The sequence below is a fragment of the Argiope bruennichi genome, chromosome 2 (assembly GCF_947563725.1).
Source record: "Argiope bruennichi chromosome 2, qqArgBrue1.1, whole genome shotgun sequence".
Taxonomy (NCBI): domain Eukaryota; kingdom Metazoa; phylum Arthropoda; class Arachnida; order Araneae; family Araneidae; genus Argiope; species Argiope bruennichi.
The window spans coordinates 129,021,785-129,047,441 of record NC_079152.1 but is presented as its reverse complement, the minus strand read 5'-3'; the positions used below and the strand labels follow the sequence as shown (position 1 = coordinate 129,047,441).

At 29.7% G+C, this 25,657-nt stretch overlaps 1 protein-coding gene across 1 annotated transcript in view; it reads left to right on the top strand.

Annotated features, from left to right (window-relative positions):
* LOC129961954 (uncharacterized) overlaps positions 1-25,657 on the top strand; it is a 276,391-nt gene that overhangs the window by 212,895 nt on the left and 37,839 nt on the right. The window contains exons 6-9 of the mRNA XM_056075603.1: positions 2,378-2,587; positions 4,881-5,175; positions 7,444-7,683; positions 16,223-16,339. Of these exons, the coding sequence (XP_055931578.1) occupies positions 2,378-2,587; positions 4,881-5,175; positions 7,444-7,683; positions 16,223-16,339 (862 nt within the window). The remainder of the gene's footprint in view (positions 1-2,377; positions 2,588-4,880; positions 5,176-7,443; positions 7,684-16,222; positions 16,340-25,657) is intronic.

The following is a 25,657-nucleotide window of genomic DNA, read 5'->3' as shown; positions in this document are numbered from 1 at the left end:
AAATCATGTGGAAAAAAATGCAACATTGTTCTAACACTGAGAAAAGTGTATTAAAAAAAACATTTCTGTAGTCATCTCCCAGAAATTTTCTTGTATGCTTCCTAATAAATGTATCTATATAAATACACTGGCGGAAAAAACATCCCAACACCAAGAAGAACTTGTGCTAGATAAATACAATTTGGTAAGCATGTTTATACATTTGAAAGATGACATCGATTCAAATTTCACGCTTCCCGCATAAGTGCAGGCCACTCAGAATTTACATATCAGGTTTGCTTTAAATGCATGCTGTAAAGTTCGTGAACGTTATTTACCTTTGAAATCTGACGTATTGAGGTGATGTTAGCCAAAAATACCTTTAAGAAGACGAAGATGCCATTATTAACAGCTCTCCGAGTTTGAACGAAGACGTGAACGCAACGAGAAGGTTAGATTTTCTTCCCGCGATATTGCAGAAAGACTTGGCTGGAATGTATCCATTGTGAATGATTATTGGAAGCAGTGGTCAAGGGGTGGTATTGCTTCAAGAAGACCGGGTTCTGGGCGACCAAGTGACACTACTGAGAGGGAAGAGCGTCATATTTGGTGTACGGCTGTGGCGTATCGTATTGTATCTGTGACAGAAGTTCGAGCTGCAGTTAGTACCTTCCTGACACACGAACTGTTAGAAATCGGGTACTTCAAGTACAGCTCCGAGCCAGGCGCCCTATAGTGTACATTCCACTGATTCCAAGCCATTGTCGTTTACGATGCCAGTGGTGTCAAGCCAAAACTCATTAGAGAACGGAGTGGAGATCTGTTGTGTTTTCTGATGAAAGCATTGGCGCCAGTGATGGCAGTGTGTTGATTATGAGGAGGCCAGGGGAACACTGCAATCGAACTGTCTGCAGCCTAGACACACTGGACCTACACCTGGAATCGTGGTCTGGGGAGCAATATCCTATGACAGCAGGAGCACTCTCGTGGTTATCCCAAACACACTGACTGCAAACTTTTACGTCAATCTGGTAATTCAACCGGTTGAGCTGCCATTCATGAAAAGCATTCAAGGGGGAGTTTTCCAACAGCATAACGCTCACCCTCATACCGCTGTTGTAATGCAACGTGCTTACAGAGTATCTACATATTACTTTGGCCTGCAAGATCACCAGATTTGTCTCCAATTTAGCGCGTATGGGATATCATTGGGCGGCAACTCCAGCATCATCAACAGCCAGTACTGACCGTCCCAATATTTACAGAACAACCCAATATTTACAACAAGCATAGAATTCCATACTACAAAGTGATATTCAGCACCTATATGACATAATGCATGAACATTTGCAGGCTTGCATTTAAATTTCTGGAGGATACACCGGTTATTAATGCAACATTATTTCACATTTGAAATGCATTTTCTCGGGCTTAAATTAACCTGTGATCTTGAACCTTTAATCAATTAAACATGTTAACTAGACAAATATATTGTCCAAATTTCATTACTCTAAAATAATTTTTTCTTGGTGTTGGGATTTTTTTCTGTCAGTCTATTAATGTAGCTGTACGCCGTTCGAGAATAACAGTTACGACAGAGCCTGTTAGAGTGCAGCTTTTAAAGATTTTTTTTTTTTTTTTTTTTTTTTTTTTGCTGATTGATTGCTGGGATGTGGTTAACACACAAATACCAGAGAAACGAATACGAGTTTCAGTCGCTTTTTTATTCGATCGATTAAAATTAAAATTTGACACAGAATTGCAATTGTAGTCACGAAATCCATACAAAGTTATATATATTTACGCCACTGTACCTTTGAGTTATCACGTTTACATGATTTTGACTAATTACATTCCAACACATTTGTGTACCTGTACATCTGTCTGTATTGATAAATAACTATATACCAAAAATCAAATTTGTTCAATCTATGAACCATATTTCATTCATTCAATTTTATTCTCTTCCTTTTGTAATTACCGTGATAACTTATATCTGGATATTAGGAAAGACATAGATCCTCTGAATCCATTTCGTCCGAAATTTAATATAAATCCATTTACAATAGAAATCATAGACCATATTTCATTTGTCTAGTATAAATCGTTTTTGAGTTATCTTGTTCACAGATAGACGGAGAGGCATAATTCTAAAATGCGTTTTTCGAACTTGGAGTTTCGCCAAAATCTCGAGTTCGAATTTTTTGACGATTAAACGATGATGACTTTTTTTTATACTTCATATACACGAAAGTATAAATATAAATCGTTTTCTTCACGTATTTTCGTCATATTTCGAACATTTTATTTAAATTGTTTGATTATTTTACCTATCATCGTTTATTTTATAGAAAAAAATACATTACTTGTTGTAAAATTAACTATTTTTATTTTCAAGAACATTCGAGGTCACTCTTATACACTGCGTCAAGAAGCTCGACCAAGGCCTCATTCAACATTTGGCACGCAGAATGATCAGTTGCCACTTCGAGGGGACATCGTCGATGACGAAGATTTCAATTTCGATGAGACCGGATCGGGAAGTAACTCGAATAATGATGATTATGAAGAGGAGGAAAACGATGAAAATCCCAAAAAACTAGATAAGGTTTGTATGTTGCAACCGTATTAAATAAAGGTTTTTAATCAAAAGGAACATCAGGTACATCATTTGTAGCATTAAATACGCAAAATTTTGATCTGCTTGGAGAGATTTTTCAATGCATTTATTAATGCTGAAATAACTATTGAGGCAAATTCGAAATCTGAAACAGACAAAATTGAGTGCATGATCGATTTTTGTATATGATTAAGTAAATCACAAATATATGATTAAGAGACGGAAATATAAGCTGGTCATATTAAAATTTGTCGAACGCTGCTCGTTTTTCTATCTTTCTGGCTGCTGGATTCATTTTTACCGCTATTAAATATGCCTATTATATATATGATTAGAGGTTGCGTTGGTTACATATATTTCTATTTCTTTGACAAATCTCTCTGATTACATGTTTGATTTTTTTTAAGTCACGATCATTTCATTTACCATAGTTTTAAGATGATAAATTCAATAAAATTGTGTGTGTGTGTGTGTGTGTGTGTGTGTGCGTGTGTGTGTGTGTGTGTGTGTGTTAAAAATAAAAAACGCACAAGACTGTTAAAAAATCTATAGTATGATTCTAATAGATTCCGAAGAGTTTTAAGGATATCTCAAGCATTTCAAATTAAACCTGTTTAAAAACATGTCGGTGGTAACGTCAAATGCACGACCTGGTAATGAAATAATAATGAAAAATAAATGAATACAAATATGATTTACAAAACAGTTTTGATTAACAACGCCGTACAGCATTGCAGCAGATCGTCGGAATTGCTGCTAACTGCAACAATAAGATCTCCCAAAATTAAATCTCAGAAATCTCTAAAAAACCTGCAACGAGTTCATAGTTGAAAACGAATTTGTTAGAAAAACTTTTATGATACAAATAAAGCGAAGATAACGCAGTCAGCCTAAAGCGTATGTATTTCGTCAACATCATTGTGCAATTCCATTCCTCTTTTCTAATATCTTTGACTAAAACAGTTGATGCTGTAAACTTAATTTACTTTCAGCATAAACAATGAACTATAGAAAATATGTATGATATTTCCTCCTTTTATTTAGAAATAGTTGTTTTATTATGCCTGGTATAGCTTCATACGTTGTCACAACTTTTCCGGGTCATTCTGCATAGATAGATATTAACGCGATCAATGCATATTCATTAACGAAAATAAAATTGGAGCATGATTATAAATGACCCAAAGTGCACATTCATTTTGAAAATATATTGTTACAAAATTTTTCTTCTACAAATACCGCTAATCAATCGCAACACATTTAATTGCTAGTTCAGCAGCTTGCTTGCTGTCTAATCCTTTCCAATTTCTTATTTTGTCGGCGACTCCCACTGCTCTCACACACGACTTTTGACGAGACATACGACTTCTTCCCAGCTTCAGAGTGCTCGTCTTTTATAGTTCCAGGAGGCGGGGCGTGAATCTTCAGACCAATCAGGGCGTACCTGGGTGTATCTCGGTTATTACTAGATGGATCGTGAAACTTCTCGAATTTTCCGGTATTATCCGTTTAGTCGCCAAATTCATGCCAAATGGTCGCCAAGCTCAGCACGCACAGTACAGATCTTACAAAGGTTTTAACGGTTTTTCCAGGATGACACTATTCATGCCGGATAGCAAAATTACAGATTTGTAACAATATATAAGAGCGTCGTCAGATTTTCCTAATACAATGTGAATAGTTATCCTTTATCCAAGAAAAGTATTTTGTGAACGTTACACAATATTAATGAGAGTTGGGAAAATTTCTAAGATACAGCGGCATTCCATTTAAAATTCTTCAAAATATTGTTACAAGAAAACAAAATATAGAATATTATCGGGCTAAAAACATAGAATTGCAATATGATCATATCTTTGGATATGCAATGTGAGAAGCATGTCGTTTGTTGAAATGAAATAAAAAATTATTACTAAAAAACTAATTCTAGAGATTGGTTACTTTCTCGCCATTGGATCATTTCATGCATTCTTTCCATTCGTTCATAATTAATATAATATTATCACGAAGGAAATACAATTTTAGATAATGTGATTTATTTTAAAATGCAAAAAATAAAAACAAAACCATAAAAATTTCAAACTGTCGTTTTTAAGATAAAGATTAAATATATAATCAAAAGCATATGCAACTTCTGCAGTTTTCAGATCAATTTTTACATATGACTTATTCATAAAATACTTTGCTGAAAATTTAAATTTTGTTTTAAAACTTAAAATATAATGTTGAATTTAAACATTTCCTAATATTAAGTAATATATTTGCACTGCTTCCTCATTAGATTCCTTTGAAATCTGAAAGTACTGATGATGAAGAATTTATTGAAGAAGACGAAGAATTAAAAGAATTGAAATTGAATTTCGATAAGGAAAAGAACATTGTCAATAAAGATGATGATTATGTTGTCGACAATTATGAAAAGGATGATATCGACATAGAGGTTGATGAATACGTAGAAAACGAAGAAGTTAAAGATTCGGAAAAAGACAAATTTGAAAAGGATCACCCTGATGAAGAGCCTGATAAAGACGATGATGCCCCCACAATTGAAGGATCTGGAACAGGATCTCAAATTGGTGAAAACTTTGATTTCAATTTCTTTATTTATTTTTTCATTTCTTAGCTTTCAAAACTTTTCAATACAGTTTCTGCACTATTGTGGCAATATAATAATGTTTCAGTACAGCTTTTACTCCTTTGAATGTAATGTCTAGTCCTTTAGAATAAAATATTAGAAACATCTAATAAACATTCTCAAAATTTAAAATTAAATAATTTCTTTATCAACAGTTTTCAGATTGTACTAATATTATGGGATTTTTAAAATTCTACAGAAATTTTCACTTTTCCTTGATTGCATGTCGAAAAATATAATTTGTCACTCATGAAGCTTGTATCGCAGTAATATAATTAGCTGCTTGAAGAATGTATTTAATAACATTTCAACTGAACATTTCAGTGTAGATTCCATTTCTAAAAGAATCCTATGGAATTTGTTTATGATTTATGTATTATGAAATCATACATAACAAACATGTATTAATTTTTTAATGAAATTAATTATCTTTGAGAAAATCGGAGAATGTTTTTTCAATAAGCGAGATTCAATTAAAAAAATAAATTTTAATTATTATTACAAAATTATTCATTTAAGTCAAAGGTTGGTGGATAATTTACAATCATCCTTATGCTTGTTATTCAGCCGCTTTGTATCTAGTTGAATTCAAGAAATCATCATGGATTCTTTCCCAGATTTTATATATATATACTTTTTAGAAACTCGAATAGTTTCAGAAAGTTTTGTATCAAATAATTGAGAACAGTATTCTTGGAATTATATCATAATGACTTATTATCAACTTTTCCTTTTAGAATAATTAACAGGAGCCGAAAAATATCCTGATTCTAGGAATTTAAGATTGAATGTTCAGCAACGTTTCAAAGACAAATTCCTTTTAGTCAGAAAGTCTATAGTACTGTCTGCAAAATTTACCCATTCAAAGGAATAATCTATTTGGAAAATAGGGTTTTCTCCAAAATTCTCTCCTCTTAGAAATTACGGAACTTGTTTTGAGAAATGGAATCAATGCCACTTTTCTAAAGGAATTCAGATAACAACTGTAAAAGCCGTTGTATTATATGCGAAAGAAATACAACCCCGAATAACTTCAGGGCATATTGCATATTAAAGAGTCAGTAATGAGATCCAAAGTTCTTGCAAGTCTGCAAAAAAAAAAAAAAAACTGAGAGAAAATATTTTGAAAAATAATTATTCTTAAAATACTAATCCAATCAAAGGGATTAAATAAAAGTTTTTTAAGTAAATTTTTTTCCCTTTTATTAAATTGACGACAAATTCAGTTCTCGACTTATTTTTAGGAACTAAAGGAGTTTGCTGTCCGTTCTTTAGATTTTTAAAATTTTAAACGGAGCATTTACTTTTTATTGGAGAAAAGTATTTACTTGTTAGTTATTTTACAGTTGTTCCTGTCTCGGCAAATTAAGATAGAAATAAAACTATGAAACGTAAGATTTTTTTTAAAATACTGAAACTATCACAGTAGCATTAAAGTTGAAAAATATGCTTGCAAAGATTGAAATATTTATTCTTATATTTTAAAGTAAACCATATTTTTATCAGGCTTTTACTTATTACATACACATTATTTATATTATTTTTTATCTTTATTCACATGCAACAGTACAATAACGTAGCTCGCCAAATTAAGATAAATTCTTGAGATACAATTTCTATTTTAGCCAAGAAAAGCAACGCAAATTCTTTGATTTTATCGTTACATTTATTTTACATTTACATTCTCATAATATATATGATGCTGTAATTGCTTGTTATATTGCTACGATATTACTTAGCCTTTTAAAATAATTATATGACATTATAGTCATTTGCACATACACAACTACAGAAAAATTTAGGAAGTAAACATTCATGTTTTTCTATTAATCATTCAAAATTTTAACTTTGGTAGCTTAAATATTCATAGGGTTGCTTGTTTCTCAGTTCAGTTCATATGAGTATATGACGCTGTTCGTATTGGTGGCGTATACGTACCTGTTCTATGTATCTGACGCATGACTAGAAATTTTTTAAATTCAATTTTGAGATAATTAACAAATCTTCCTTTTTTACAAAATTGATGATAATTAACAATTTTTTTAGGTGCAGTAAATTTGAATTTTGTATAATGAATTGACATTATGCATTACTATTATTTTAATTCAAAATCTTTGAATATAATAGGAGTATATTTCTTTACTTGGTTTGATAATGAAGTTCTATGAATATAATAAAAATACATTATTACGTACACGTTCTGTTTTAGAACTCGCTTGGTCAGAATGGTCACCTTGTAGTAGTACATGCAACTGGGGTCGCCGCACAAGGACATCTTATTGTTTAGACAATGGTTTGAATTTGGAAAGTTGTGCAGAAGCGAGTTCTAAGCGTTCCGAAACTGAAGCCTGTTTTGTCAGATTGTGTCCCACTACCTCGACGACTGTGACAACGACTACTACCACTGACTTGGTGGTCACAACGCCCATACCTATATATAATACTTCAGGTGAGTGGCTCCTTATATGTTAAATATATGTGTGAATCATATTATTTTCGTCTGCCAAAATTTTAATCTAACGCATATTATTCCTTTTCTTCAAATACTGTTTTTTTTCCATTTGTTTTCATTTATGTTGTTTGAAAGTTGTTTTTTCCAAATAATTTTTACAAATTATTAGATCTTTTTCTTTATCTCTAAAATAATATTCCTATTTTCCTGCACATTTTAAGAATCAGTATTTTTTAATTGTTTTAATTTTTAGCCCATAACAAAGGAGTGTAATTTTGATCTTTATGACTAAAGTTTCAACTTTATTGGGATTTATAAACACATTATTCAAATACATACCTTTAAGTATTCTGTCAATAAATGTAAGATAAACACTCAGAAAAATTGCGCGCATATAGATGCAATTGATTTAAATCATATGTTTTTCCCCCCTATATCAGCTATGAAACAAATTCAAACCTTACAGATTGAGATGTGACAGACAAATAATTGGACCTCTGGGAGGAGAAAAGCCCAATAAAGATTATTAAATTTTTTTGAAGCTGTTGAAAAAATGTCAGTAAATTTTCCTTTTCAAAACAGAGCGACTGCTTTCCCATGTTATGCAAATTATTCGTGAAATTCTTAATAACTTCAAAAGAAAGTTGCCGAAGAATATTCCGACATAATACGTTTTTCAAATCCTAAGAATTTTGCTCTAAAATTTTCATTATTAGTTTATTACTTGTGCTGTGCCAAACCTGTTATTTTTAATTAAAGTATAGTTTATTTTGACGTATCGGTACCAAGTTTCAGCATTTTGATGCTCTACAATGATATCGTAAAAGTGAATGCAACTGTTCAAGAACTCACAAGTTTGAGGAAAGAGATTTTCATATTTTTCATATAATATTTGAAGGTCGTGGCTAGCATAAATAGCTGTTGTTTTCTGTAATCAACACTTCAATGAACTTATAAATTTTAAAATATTGTTTGGCAACGGATTTTAAAGCCCTCCGCGCTTTTGCGCATACCTTAGGATGGGTTTAATTCTTCAAAATAGGGGTGAGAGAAAAGATGAAATTAGGGTATGTATACATTTAACAATAAAATAAACTCGGATTACTCTCTGACTGATTTAAAATAATACGGACGGAAACGACACGATGATTACATATAAGTGAAAAAAATTGAACAAAAAAGTATCTAATAGGGCGGAAATCAAGGTCAAAGAATCACGAAGAATTTCGGAAATGTGCTCATTCTTTCGCGTCTCTCCCCTTAATGAGATAAAATCGTCGAAAAGTGATCATCTCAGTATACTGAAACGAACAGTAGTTGGATCGATCGGCAGGATCATTTGCAAAGAGAAATCATAAAAAAGCTCTGTTATTTTCCATTTGTATTTGTAAAATTGCCTATTTTTTACCTGCAGTAAAAGCTACCGGATAAATTTAAGAACAAAAATATCTGAGTAAAATTTGGGCTATATATTTAAACAGTCATTCAGCGAAAGTTCACCTACATCATTTGATGAGATATCTAAAGTTGCACGAAGATTGAGCATTACGAATTATTCCTCTATTTGGTAAATATAGGAGAAAATTTGTCCGGTACTGCAAATAATTCAATAAGAGTCTGCAGTGACATTATAATGAAGCCTGACACGATTTGTATAGAATTTCCTAAGTCTTGAAACCATTATTTCACGACAGAGTTATTATCATAAAAGATTTTTCTTAAGTAATTCCATGATGACCTATTTTTGTAAATGTATTTTCTCATTTAATATTCGACACAAACTTTCGTAACATACTATCTTAGAGACTGTCTAATAATTTACCTTTGAAATACCTGAGGCTTCAATTCTCCTAATTTCCTTATTAAATCAGATATTAAGTTTTCTTCAAATATAATATTTAATGACGCCAATTACTATGGGCATGGTTGATTTTTTCTCCCTATTATACTATCAGAAAATAATTTTGGTAGTTACAAGTTGTTTCTTTAAACTTTTAGTCTTCTCAATAATCTTTCTATATAAGAATTACCTAAAAATGTCAGCAATGGCCCTTTGGCTTTTTTTTCATGTGTGTGAGTAATGAATGTAAACAACAAGTAATATATATATAAAAAATAAAGTCAATTCCTACTTTCGTAAGAATTGAACTCGCATTCTTCACCTTCACGTGAAAAATACTGAAATCCTTGCATTTGCCTGTTGATTTCAATTTTCATTACAAACTGCTAAACCTCTATTTAAAATATTAAAAATTAATTAAATTTAATAATTAATGAATTAATATTTGACAAAACTGTATTAACATCAAGTGTCATCCACTACAAGTTTTAAAAAAATGTATTTGAACTTGAGTGGATGAATGAAAAGTTTTTTTTTTTTTTTTTTTTTGTCGTTTTTGAGAACAATTAATTTGCGTTTGTATAAATTTATTCATTTTACTGCCCATTTAATCATTTTGATATAATGTACTTTTCGGTGTTTATGTGTGGAAGTATTCACTATTTTATGAAATTTTGCTTTTATGAACCTTTTTTTTTAATTATTTGTTCCAATCCCATTCCATGGCTGATTTCTTTCTGTTATTCCAAGCCAATTTTAGTAATTATTTTTGAATTGAGTGTTCATGATCATTGCGGATATGAAAAATCCCGCTTTAAGGAAACGTATATATTTATATTTAAAATATACATATATATAAATAAATAAATTTTATAAACGTATATATAAATAACCTTTTTCTATTTCTATTTCTTAAAAACTCCGTTTTGTTAATGGGATTTTCTATGACAACTTAGTCTGTGACAATCATACCTGAAATACTTTTAACAAGATAGCCTGTCTAGTCAGGCGCATCTTCTTGTGCTGTAATTAATTTTTTTGGCGTCTTATGCATGAGCGAAATGGAAATTTTTCAGATATTCTAGTATGATTTTTTTTATTTTTAAATTAAAATATGCTATATCGAAACGGAAAATTTTCAAATTACCAGTGCTTCTGAAATGAAAATCTGGATTCTTTTTCGAATTACAGCTTGTTTTAATTTATAGACGAATTCTTAATCTACAAATGAGCGAGCGCATGCTGCCATTTTTTCGGAAGAAATTTTGAGCGTATATTTTCCTTGTTATTTCCAGTTTCAATGCAAAAGATTTGTAATAATACTCTGTGAGCTTTCTTTGCGAAAATGTCGAATAAAACTTGAAGAATTTTATGTTTCATCTTTTCCTAATTTACTCGCTGGTGTTTTAGTCTTAGATGCAATTTTTTACTCTCAGCTTTTAAACATTATTGCCCGATTGTACCGATTTTTGTATTCTTTTCAAGATTTTGTTTTTGAATATTGACCACTTAACCACGGCAAAAAAGAAAATTTTTACAACAATAATTGATTTCTTTCGTGGGTACTGCTGATATTGCACATATACGAATTTTTTCTTCTTGAAAAATAAACAAATGGCTTTTTTGCGTGTGCGCGCGTGCTGAAATGATAGATATCATGTCGTGAGCAGTTGAAATCGGTTTCACAACTGGAGAGGAATGGCGCAAATTTCACTGATTTCAAAACTATAATAAAAAATGAGTTTCTCGTTTACGAGATAATGTTATACATCAAAATTTTCTCCACTTTTCAAAGTATAAGGAGATCATTACACGTACAATTATAAAATACTAATAATAATCGATAATACAAATAGTAATTAATGTAATGGATAATGCAAGATATGCTGGTAAATGTAAGTAAATAATATATACAAGTATTTAGTAATATTATAATAATACTAATTACCCGTGCATATGAAATATCCATATTTTCGCAAACAATAAATCATTACATAATCAACTAGATGTAAAATATACAATGAAACAAAATTTAGAAGGTATTTACATAAGAACTTCGCGAAAGACATTAAACTTCTAATGAAAATTCTAACGATTCTTATTAAAGAATTATAATTAGTCTTTGACTATAATGGCTTATCAGATCCATAATTCTAAGGATACCAAATCGCCACCGGGAAGTATTTAGTTCTTTTTTGTTTAAACATGTTACATACATAAATGTAGAGAGTAACTGTTCCATTATGAAATCCATAACAACAATCATCATCTTTTTTGAAAAAAAAAGCATTTTTCATAAACAGGAACATTTTTATGACCAATGAGCTTGATCTACTTAAAAAACTCCATAATATCTCTTTAAGTCTATTCTATGTTACCTCAGGCCGAAATTTTGCATCCATTATGGTCACCCAGAGCTCCTGCCATTTTCCTAAAAGGGATTCCTTACACTTGAGCTTAATATAGGATCTTGTTATCTCAACATTAAAATCTATTTCTTTGTAAGAGTTACCAATTTAGACAAAGAATCAGATATTTCATTGCCAACTATACCTATATGGGCATTGACTTAATATTGTGTCTTATTTGCCCCATTTCGAACCCACTTTTTTAATTTCATGAATAACTTCCACGTCACACCATTATGATTCAAGCCACTGTAAAACAAATCTTGAATTCATATATTTATATGGATTTTTCCATTTAAAATATTGTTTCTAGTATTGTGTTTCCTACTACCAGGAATTCCGTAAAAATGCCAAGGCTTCACCATTTAATCTCTAAGAAAACTCTCTTTGGACAGATTCTCACAAATTAATTACCACTCCGAATCCGACTCTACCAACACATTCAGAACCATGTGTATTTACATCATAACCGTTAATTTCAGTACATATCAGGGCAGATAAAGTTATTTATCTCATTTGTTACAGTTACATTTGTTACAGTTGCTCAGTTAGTTATCTACACACCCATTAATAATAACATTTTGTTTAAATTTCAATATATTAAACTTTGTTTTTTTCTTGCATGGTATCAAGTAAACGATTTAACATGATGCTATAACCATTAATATCATATGCCACTCACATTTGAACAACAGATGCAAAGAACCAATCCTACACCAAAAAATCCTCCAAAATAAAACAGAGAAGATAAATAGTAATATCCTACGGTTTGATCGGAATATCCATATTCATAAGATATGCAACCAACCTCTACCACCAACCACCACCTGTCCGATCACAAACCAATCTCTCTACCACCAACAAATTTCCAAAAAATTACCATCAAGAATCTTCAAAAAACTCAATAAAAGCGACAATGTTGCAATGAAAAAAAAATCAAAATATGTCACTCAATGCATCTGAAAAACGTCAGAAGTCCAAGACGACTGATCTGCAGCCAACTTGCACCAAACCATATCAACATGACTCAAATTATACCGATGATTTTCGCAATACGACGATAATTCTTCTTCTTCTTTCTATATTTATTTTTAGCTTTCTTTTTCTAAATCTTTTTTGAATTAGTGTGGTTACTATGCACTTATATATTTTAAGGCGCTACCTGTAGTATAGCCGCTTTTCTTCAAATCAATTGTAATATCTTTTAAATTCAGGAATTTTGTGAACTTAATTGCAATAAAACTGGAATTTAAAACCGAAAGTGAAATAGTTCTTTCGAGACCTTTTTAATAAATTCTAGAAAGTTTCCGATAGTATAATCAGCAGGGTAATCAATGTATGTTCGCTTAGATTAAAACTGAATTTCGCCATTCCGAATTCTATTAATTTTAATTTCGTGCAACCGAAATTCTCATTAATACAGAATTAGCATAGCACTGTAAACATTCATTTTAAACTTCGAACTTGAATCTCTGAAGTATCGTTTAAATGTCTCAGTTTGACTACATCATTGAATTCGGTTCACAGAAGTAAGCTCCGAAAGTTTGTTCATAAGATCGCATATAATTCCACGATAACCGAATGTATTTTGTAGAATTTCTACAGCCGAGTCAATTTACATCTGTTATTGAATTTCCTTTAATTACGCTCGGAGCATTTGTGCATTAATAAGACTTCAAGTAATTCAATTTTTCGAATTTAGGTGGAAATGTGTTATCATGAATAGGGACTTTAAAGACATTCCAAATGCTAATCCAATGAATGCTATTTTTGCATTATTTAGAAAGAGTTAATTTAGTCAGGCGAACTACTTGTTTACCATCGTTCATATATTTATTACAATTCGTCACTTTTCTGTTCTCAGCTATTTGTTCGTCTTAAAGTAATTCTTTCAGTTTTTTCTTACTGAATTGCCAAATATTCTTTCCAAGTAATATTGTGACGTGGAATTCGGCTTCAAAAGAGTCATAATATTATGTCTTATCAATTTCGAAATTTGATCGTAATTTTTTCATTTTCATCTTAATACAAATAAAAGAAATTTTGCCTATGTATATAGTATGCATATTCCACATCTTTTCTTTAAAGTCTAGGCCCATTTCAACCAAAATTTGCATAAATAACAAAAGTAAAAGTATCTTCCAATTTTTCAATTAAATATTCCCAAATTAATTAAATATTATAGATAAAACTTTCACTTTTTTTCACAATGACTTCGAAGAAAATTACTCTACAAAAAAAGTATTTTTACACCATTTTAAAATAACATTTGACCTTTTCAATAACATTAGTTTTATTTTTGTGAAATTTCTTCCTAACTTGTTGTAAATTTAATTAAAAAAATTAACATAGAATGTTTTTAAAATACGGTAATTGTAAGACTTTGATACACTCTCTCACTAATTTTTTTTAATTCCTGTTTTATATCTCTTAGAAAATTTCATAAGTTTAAAGTAATTATTTAACGGTGACCAAAACAGTTGAAAAAAAAATAATATATTCTTCATTTTCAAGGGATTAGAAGTGATCAAATTCCAAAGGCATTCAATCAAATAGAGGATGTAATCTAAGGATTATGTGATTTTTAATAATTTATCCAAAATTAGTTTTTACATTGAAAATATTATTCTTGGAAGTATTTCATTACCGAACAACCCCGAGTATATTAACTAGTAGTTAGTAACGTTTGATTTTCTTGTAAGAAGCATTAGCGATTCTTGCGTTATTTATTTCATTTTTCGATTTTAATTAAAAATTTGATTTTTGAACTTTTCTCTTCAATTTTAATTTATCCATTGTTAGATAAAAATAATAAATAAAGCTAAAGCATACGGTACAGATTTTGGCCAAAATCTGCCAAATCCTATCAAAAATAGATGCCATGACTTCGAAATTGAAAGTAAATCCAGTGTTCTGCGATATAATCCGAAGTCTTCTCTAGGAAAGTTTATGATAATAATGTTTTAATCTTTCCCGATACAAGCACCATGATACCACAGCCGTAATTCAGCATTATATGACAACACAAATGTTATCCAAAATGAGAATGGAAACTTAACGATCTTGGTTCGAGTTACAAAATTCTAATAAAATTGACATCAACGACAAGTGCGACATCTATATTTATAAGCTATTTTTGCAATAACTAGATTTGAACACCTTATATGTCAATTTCTGATAGCCTAGCAGACAATTTGAATAAGTGAAGGAATGTAAACCCATTATAATGACAGAATATGCAAATCATCCTTTATAAATATAAGTGCTATGAAATCATAAATGCCTACATTCTAAGAATTTTTGAAATTGTTTTATCATGTATAAATTTCAAAATGTTCATTTCTGAAATAGTTATTTTTTTCTGCTAACTTTGAAGTAATTTTTATTTTATCCATTAAAAATTTTTTTTTTTTCATTTTATGAGAAATCCTTGGTTAAAGACACACAATTCAATTGTGGATTTATTAATTCCCCATTCAAATTTGCATTCCTTATAGATCATAGACCGAAGCTATTGTCTCATGTATATAGATGATGAATTCACTGCGTCTGCATATTGTTCAAGATATTTTTAGAAAAATACATTTTTATAAGTATGCGCAACAAAAAAAATTATGAAATGGATTAAAAATAAATACTTGCAGCTTTCAATGGATTGTTTATTTAGACTCAAATATTTTTTCATATTTATGCAATAGTTTTATCATTAACTTAAGTCTCACCAAGGTGGAATTCATTGTTCGAGTTCAATGATCATTGGTAATTCGTTCTCACCATTCGGATGGGAATAAAAATGGTATGAATCAACTACCCCCTACCGATGATGGAACTTTCTTCCGACGGGACGGGTTGTACCGTGGCCGGTGATGGCCTTTAGCTCTCTCGCGAATACAGTCTTGGCGATTCGATCATTCAGATTTATCCGTGTGTCTTAGGATGGGATGGGGTAATCAATGCGTGTGATTACCATTAACTTAATGGCCTACTGGACCTAGCTTATTATTGTTATGAATCTGTATTATTTTCCTTTTATTGAATTTTAATAGACATTACAGAATGTTGAATAATATGATCAAAATGTTGCCATTTCAAAAGACAGAAAAATATATGAAAATCTAAATATATGAAACTGTCTAACCCTTTATATTAAGCTTATCTGACATATATACTGACACACATACAGCTATTACATGAAATGCTTATTATTGCAACGATATAAATATCTTTGAAAGTTTTAATCCTTATTTCATAATGAATGCTCCCGTATTTCCTTTTTATTGCAATGTAGTAATTGCCATCACGAAGAAAAAAGAATGCCGTGTGGTTTGCCAGAATGGTGGAACATGCCAGCCTCCTTACAAGTGCATCTGTCCTCACGGAACCTATGGAAGTTTGTGCCAGTACGGTAAGTGGTATGTGATGTTCTTTATTTTATTCTGTTTATTGAGGCTTATTTTTTCTTTATCCAACTAATTAGATTTACTTAAGTTATATAATTTTAAAATTATCAATCACACTCAACTTTCGCATTCTTTTTTTTTAATTATTACTTTGTTTTCTATGATTCTCCATGTGCCTCATGATATAAGTAATAAACATTTGTAATCATTAAGATTCCTTCTAATTTTATTATTAATTTAATGTTTTTTGTAATTATATTTCACGACCATTTTATATATCTTGAAGATATCTTGAATTGTGGTAATAATATATCATATTTGGAGATTAAGAATTTATTTAAAAACCATGCACTTAAGTATTTTATAAAAGTTACTTTCTAAAAAAATAAAATTCGGTGTTATTTTTCATATATCATTAAAGAATTTTGTATGCTATTTACAATCTGCTAATTGGCTAATAATTTTAATATCATAAAGTCTTTTCTTATCTAATGTAAAGATACATATTTACAACATATTACGTGCGTGTGTGTGTGTAATAGTTTCAGATTCGCTGTGTTCTAAAAATTATTTTCTAATCACTCGGAACTCTGGCATTTTAACTATAACTTCTGAATTGATTCTAACTTTTCCTTGGAATCAAAATATTAAGTGGAAAAATTCTTTTAAGAAAATATATAAGGACCAAATACGCTCTCACTCTCTTCATCTCCTGCTTTCTGCCTTCGTATTGGCTGTATTGTACTTGACATGGTTCCGAGAAAGAAATTTTGAAAAATAATAAAATTAAATTATGTAGATCAAAACACATTAAATAAATAAATTAATTAAATTATATATATATATATATATAATATAATGCGTTTACATACATGTAAAAGAAAACCGACAGACGGACAACCTATTGATGGGTTATTTTCTCAATTTGATTCATAGTTTCTCATAAGATGATAAATCTATGTATTAAATTTTAAGCATCTAGCTTTCTCCGTTTTATATTCGAACAGCCGGATAGAGAGACTTCCTCAGAACTAATTTCGTTCCAAATTTGTTGGCAATGTACAAATTTAGAAGTGAGACCTTATACCAAATTTCACCCGTCTAGCTCAAAGCGTTTTTGACTTATCGTGTTCACAGACAGACAAATATATTTTCAAAAATATGTTTTTCGGATTCGCCGAAACCTCGAATGCAAATTTTTGGCTGGTTACAATACTTTATATTCTTCGCTTTCAAGGAAGTAAATAAAGACCGTCTTCTCGTGAGTAATATGTGCAATTATAAATTAAAGACATGTTTAATCCGACAGAAATTCAACCAATAATTTTCCTACTATGCAAAAAGTATATGACTTATTAAAACCGAGTCCACTGTGTACAGAGCATAGCATGACCAATGTAATAACAATAACAACCAACTAACAACGTAATATGTCCAGAATTCCTATTCTTTTTCAATTAATAAAATATTGTGAATTCGTGAACAAAAAAAAATTATTATGTTACAAATATTGACCATTCTTAGATTCGAAAATAAAGTTTCTGTTTTAAGATTAAGTTAATCTTTATATTTATTTCTTTATTGGTTATTTCCCTTTCCACACATTAAAATGGGAATATGGTGAGCTTATCCTAAGAGGAATTTATTCGAATGGCATTGCTTATCATTTCAGGTTAATGTTCTAAGGAAACAATAAGTAATGGAAATTCACAGGGGCATCTTATTTCATGCTCCATAACTCTGTGATCGTGATTCGAATCTCATTCTTGGAATTGCTATTGAATATCTCCTTTATTTTATTCGCACCACTAGAAAGAACTATCTACTTTCTCCTTGTTGAAACTGGTATTTACGTTGTTCTTCACATTTATTGAACATTATTTTCTTTATGGAAACTGCCCGTTATTGACCATCATTAAATACTAAGTCCATTCTTATTTACCATAATGCCGCTTTATCCATCGCTTAGTTATATTTCAAATTGGAGTATGTTGAGGTTTGTAAAAAAAAAACACTGCGCTTGTCTAGTTGTAAAGTCGAATGTTCAAAACTATCAGTTATCCACCATCCATTACTATAATGATGTTTTATCTATCACTTTGTTATATCTGAGACTGGAGTATGTTGAAATTTATAAAAGAGTTCAAAATTTTATGGAATAAAAATGTAAATATTTAATTCATTATATGCATAATTATGACTGATTCAAGTACTAATAGGTACTAATAAGAATACTTGAGTTTTGAAAAATATATTTGTTTACAATACGTTTGATTTCAAAAGTGTACATTGTACGTGTATCCGTATCAGCGTATACGTGTTTTGATACATATTTCATATTAATATAATTTTTTGCAAAAAAAAAAAAAAAAAAAAAACGAATTTGGGGGGGGGGGGAATTGAAATGCTGGGTTTACCATCTTTATTGCTTCTGCCTAGACCGGATTCATCAGTAATTATTGTCAGTAATTCAATAATTATTGTCAGTATCATCAAATAATTAGTTCTTCTTAGTTAAAACTTCCCGTTATCCAGACATTTCAGAAATACGTTTTAGCATTCAGCAAGTAGAAAGTTCGATGTAAATTGAGTATCTGCCCTCCAACACTTACTGGAAACATCAATCAAGTGTGACAGAGGGAGCGGAAACAACCATTGCTAAAAAGATAAGATTGCTCCTCGCCGTTTACCGACCTCTTGAAAAAGGAAGAGGAAAATAAGTATTCGATATTTCGGCCAGTCTGCTGTCGTTTGGCCGTTCGATGAAGGGCCCCATTGGCAGTCAGAATGTTAACGGTTCATCACATATGCGATCTTCGTGCATGCAGATCGAACGTTTTTCTCCTTGTGTGTGATGTGAAAGAGGTGGGTAGAGAAGGTCTTGCTCTTACCATATGATTAATCGAAAGATCCTTAATCTAGTTTTAGATCAGAAGGGAAAGTTACATAAATCCTTTAAGAAATAAATATAAATAACAACATTGTGAAGTTAGTGAACAATTATTATATTATTTGATAACTGAGATAGAAAGTTCAGTTAGGAGGAAAAAAATATTTCTTTTTAATTATTGAAATAAAAATTTTTGAACTTTCACACTAGAAGAGAATGCAGAATTAATAAATTATTATTGTGGTAATAACTAGAGGATTTTCATCTTGGCAAACTAGGTAAATGTCAAGGGCCATTTGGTTAATGTTAGATGGGAAGGTAGAGGCAGGTCCGTTAAAAAAATTATGAACCTAATTCTGAATAAATTTATTAAGAATAAAAATTATATGCATTCTAAAATATAAGTGTAGTACTAGCATTTTGTAGGGCCAGATTATTAAACATGCGCAATAGGATATTATCTAGGGGCCCCACAACATTAAAGTGCTCCTAAAGCTGAGGACCTTTGGGAGGGGGGGGGGCTATGTGGAAAGTTATTTAATTTTGTGCTTTTATTTAATTATGAAGGCCATGCTATCCAACTTATTCAAATTATTGTTTAAATTAATTTTGGAGCATTATTAATATTAATATAATATATATTATATTAATATTATATATATATATATATATATATATATTAATAATATCCTTAATTAAATATCACTGCAATTTTTATGTTGTTATTTTATAATAGGTTATTTTATAATTATAAAAAATAGTTGCTTTATAATTCTGGAAAATTATCCACTCCTCTTTTTAAATATTATGCAGATTATGCTAAAAAAAGTTCTGCCTTTTTTAAAATTATTTTCTTTAAATTTTAGTTGTGCATTCTTTTATGCGCTATATACATTATAAAGTGGTCAGTAATTAAGGCTTTTTCAATTTCAGCTTGCTAAAATTTTCTATTTAAAACTACTTATATAAAGATTAAATTACAATCGATGGAAGAATATGTGGTTTTAAAAGTTTGGAGGAGAAAAAGAGCCTTGAACATTAGCATAAGAAAACGTTTTGCATTACCATAAGAAAAAGGTATGGCGCTCTGCAGATCAGACCGTTTGATCTACAGCTACCAAATTTGATACAAGTATAATTTGGAAGTTGGAAATGTGCATTTGAGACCGATTTTTTTCAAATTTTTTATTAGAATTTTAATTAATTAAAAATTAAACGTTTTTCCTCTAAAACTTCCGAAAATATTAAGTACATAATTGATTTTTACATCATATTGAAGTTCAAAAAATAATCTCTTCAGTGAAACTAATGTTTTAAAGAGCAAATTAAATTTCTATTTTTAATAAATTTAAAAAATAGTTTAATCTTATTTTTCAATAATTTATTTCGCACAAAATAAAAACGAAATTTGAGCTGAACGAGCACGTTGCACGTTAATGCGGAAAAAATTAATTTTTATCAATGCGTTGCCATTATATTGACAAATGCCCAAATTAAAAAATAAGTTAACTATTATATGAAATTAAATATATAAAAATTTAATTTTCAGCACGTGTCTCTATGAAATTAAATAAATATGAAACATGATATTTTTTTTGAAAAGTAAATGCAAGGAAACGTTTTCGATGATCTTTCACAATACATATATTATTTTCAACTAAACAGTTTTATTTAAGGCAAATATGGTTTAATATGTACAAGGTATCTACTCTAATTGGAACCTAACAGCTGATTTTTAAATCGTTAGTAACAAACATACATCTGTTAGCAAATGGTTTAAATGAAATAAATAATTATATTTTATATAATTTGAGTCAATAAACGCTGGTGAATTACGAATTTTAAATTGTTACTTATATCCTGTGCCCTGTGGGTAATATTTAACAAAATATTCTTGAGACGCTAAAATTTTAAATAAAAGGATTTGCACTCCAGTCAACTAAATCAATTACTAAAGCTGGCTGACTTAGAAAATTTCGATATCACTATTCTATAAAAACGAATGATTATAGATCACTTCATCGACCGTCTCAAAGAAGCCAACCGTCTGACAGAGTTTCTAAGAGTGATTAACCTAGATTATGAAAATGTTGATTGTTCTGATATTGTAATATTCAAAACTTAATAAACCGGTCAGATTTGAAAGCATAAAATAGAAACGTTTATTTATTTATTTAAAAGTTGGAAAATCAAGATGTGGCAAGTGTATGCTTTGGAGGTCGGGAATGTGCACCTGGGAGCGATTTGTTTTCATTTTTAATTAGAATTTTAATTAATTAAAATTTAAGCGGAATTTCGGTGTTTTTCCGCTATAACTTTCGAAAATATTACGGCACAAAGTTGATTTTTGCATCAAGTTAAAGCTCAAAATTTATCTTTTTAATGATACCAATGCTTTACCTATAAATTAAGTTTGGATTGTTAACGAATTCTCAAAAAAATATTTTAACCATATTTTTCAACAATATATTCCGCACAAAATAAAAATAAAATTTAATCTGAACGAGCACGAATGGGGAAAAATTAGTTTTATTAGCGTGTTGCTATCACATTAACAGAAGTCCAAATTAAAAAAATAAATCAACTATTATTGCAAATTAAATATATATGAGTGTCATTTTCGGCACGTGTCTGTATGAAGTGAAAAAATGTGAAATATATTTTCTAAAAAGTAGATGCAAGAAAAGTTTTCTATGATATTTTACAATATCTATAGTATTAATTCAATAAAACAGTTTAAGGCAAATATGGCTTATTATATATAGGATAATCACTCTAGTCAGCACCCATCAGCTAATTTAGTGCATACATCTGCTAACAAAGTGGACCAAATGAGCTAAATAATTATATTTCATGAAACTTGAATCAATAAATGCTCCGATGAATTATGGATTTTAAATTTATACTTAGGTCCTCTGCCCTTAGAATTATATTTAACAAAATATTCTTGAGACAAAAATATTTTAAACAAAAATTGTTAAACACAAATCAACTAAATTAGTCACTCAAACTGACGAATTTATAAAATTTGAATATCACTCTTCCATAAAAATAAAAATAAAAACAGGCGATTTTAGGCCACTTCATCGACCGTCTCAAAGAATATACGCCAATCTTCTGCCAGGATTTCTCGACAGTGACTGGTCTATGATTACGAAAATGTTGATTTTTCTAAAATTGATATATAAAAACTTCAAAAATCGGTCAGGTTTGATCGCAGAAGATAGAAACGTTTATTTATTTATTTAAAAGTTCAAGTGTCAAGAGTATTTCACAGAATATGATTCTTAAGGACATAATTTCTTCGTAAGTACATTTATTGTCTGAAATAAAATAAAATATATTTATTTACATCATTTAAATATTTTAAAAATAAAACTAAAAATTGAATTTTACAATTAAACTGAGAAATTTTTGTTGAATAATTCTTTAAAATATTATACAAACAATTCTGCATACTGCTTCAATGCCGAACGGCTCTGCTTTCAATATACATATATATATAAAAGACGTGGTTGGTTTCAGTAAAAAAATGTTTTTATATTAATTGCAGTTTAATATTTCCACTTTAATATAAAGTTGAAGTTTTATAGGCGCTAACAGAAAATTAAATAGAGAGATAAGTAGTACAATGAACAGAACTGTTTAAGGATTACATAATAGTATGACTGAATTATATAACTATCAAAATCTGAAGCTTAAAAAAATTTTGCAGGAAAAGTATTAAGAGACCAAATTACATAAAATACTTAATTGAAAATTTAGCGCTCATTAATACTGGCAAACCTGACGGTCGCCAAAGGCGACTAGTTATTAATAGTTCATTTAGTATAAATATAAATATAGTATACATAGTGTACGTAGTAAATATAGTATACATATAATATAAATGATTTGTAGCGCATACGTATTAATTAATTGGTAAAAAATAGCAGTCTCATAATATGCAATCCCCAAGTCTCTAAAATGCCTAATCCGCCATTGGTGATAGCAAAAGTCGATTGATTCTGCTTATATTAATTTTCAAAATCCATTACTAAGCAGAGTGTTTGCATAAGTATATTGTACCTTTACTTTTCATGTCATTTTCAAACAAAATAAAATGCCGAATAGCAATGGGTGACTACCATTCCCTGCCTTCCACTTTGTCGGTTTCCCATAATTCTCCACCCTCTTATTCTGGTTATTTCACGAATATTCTTCCATTGCGGTGTGAAAGAGGTGGGATCTTTTATCTCCTCAGTCCAGCTGTCGATAAACTTCACGCTGGGCGAACGTCCGCCGTGTTCCTGAAACTTTCGGTCGCTCACAGAATAATTTCTGCTTCGAATAATTTAAATATTTGGTTTTCTTTGAGGCTTTTGGAATCCATTATTTAATCGGATAAGAAAATAAATTTAATTATTATTGAAATTAATTATTGAAATATTAAAAAAATTTCAATAATTAATCAAATTTTTGAAAATTTTCAAATACATTCTAAGGAGCGTTTTTTTTAAAGCAGAAGTGTTTTCATTTCATCAAAAATATATTATTAAATTGGATAAATAGTTTTTTATACATGCAGCATGTGATACAAAATGTAACAAATTTTGGAGCATTGAGATGTTTAAAAAATAAGGTGTTTTTTTTTCGAAAATACAACATTGAATTAAAAATATTTTATTAATTATATTAAATTAATATTTTATTTGATTGATTCAATAAATGCTCTGGAAATATCCTAACAATACAATACAAGAGTGATAATATTTTAGCAATAACTTAACTTAAATAACTTAACTAACTAGAAATAATAATACAATAATGAAGAAAATGGATAGTTTGAGATATTTGCATTTTCAAAATTACTGATGATTTAAGAAAATAAGAATTATAATATATATGTTACGGCCAAAGCCCGAAGTACGGCCAGTTCGCGAAGTACGGCCAGTCCGAAATACTTGCAATTAATATTGTATTTTCTACTTTGGCTGGCCATTTCGCGAAGTGGCCGGGAATCCTTGGCCAAAGCCCGATGTGATAATCTATACTTATAAATAAAGCTCAATGTATGTTTGTGTGTGTGTGTTGGCGCTCTACAGTCCAAACCGTTTGACATAGAGTTATCAAATTTGGCATGTATATACCTTACAGATCGGAAATGTGCACCGTGGAGCGATTTTTTAAAAATTTTAATTAGAATTTTAATTAAAAATTAAGCGTAATTTCGGCGTTTTGTCGCTATAACCAGAAAATATTACAGCAGAAAATCGATTTTTGAACCAAATTAAAGCTTTTTTTTAAAATTAAAGCTTAAAATTTAATTTATAAATTATGCTTAGATTAAATTATGCTAAAATTTAATCTGCACGAGCATGTCAAGTTTAAAAAAAAATAATAATAATAAAGCTTTTATCAAAGTGGTGCCATCACATTGATAGAAGTTTAAATTAAAAAATAAATCAACTATATTATTGCAAATTTAATAAACAAAATTGTAATTTTCGGCAGGTGTCTGTATAAAATGAAAAAAACAATATATATTTTCTGAAAAGTAAAGGGAAAAAAAGTTTTCTATGAGCTTTGACAATACCTATATTATTAATTCAATAAAACAATTTAATTTAAGGCAAACATAGTTTAATATACTTAGGATAATCATTCTAATCTGCGACCATCAGCTAATTTGGGGCATACATTTGCTAACAAAATGGTCTGAAGGAACTAAATAATTATATTTAATATAACTTTAATCAATAAATGCTCCGATGAATCAGGAATTTTAAATTTTTACATAGGTCCTCTGCCCTTTGAATCATATTTAACAAAATATTCTTGAGACACCAATATTTTTAATAAAAAATCAACCAACTAAATCAATCACTAAAACTGACTGATTTATGAAATTTCAATATCATTCTTCTATAAAAACTGGCGATTTTAGACTACTTCACCGACTGTCCCAATGAAGATACGCTAATCCTCTGCAGGGTTTTTCGGCAGTGATTTGCCTGTGATTATAAAAATGTTGATTGTTCTAAAACTGATGCATAAAATCTTCATAAATCGGTCAGATTCATCGCAAAAGATAAGGACGTTTGTTTATTTATTTAAAAGTTGGTGTCAAGAGTATTTCGCAGAATATGATTCCTTGGGACCAAAGGATTATGTAAAATTTAAATTTCGTAGTCTATTGACTGAAATAAAATAAAATATTTTTATTTGCATCGTCCTTTTGAAAGTAAAAATTAATTTTACGATGAATCAGAGAAATTTTCGTTGAATAAGTCTTTAAGATATTATATAAATTATTCTGCAGTGCACATACAATTTCACTGCCAAACGACTCTGATTTCAATTTTTATATTTAAAAAAAGACATGGTTAGCTTAAATATAAAAAACTTTTATATTGATTGCAGTTTAAAATTTCCACTTTAATTTAAAGTAGAA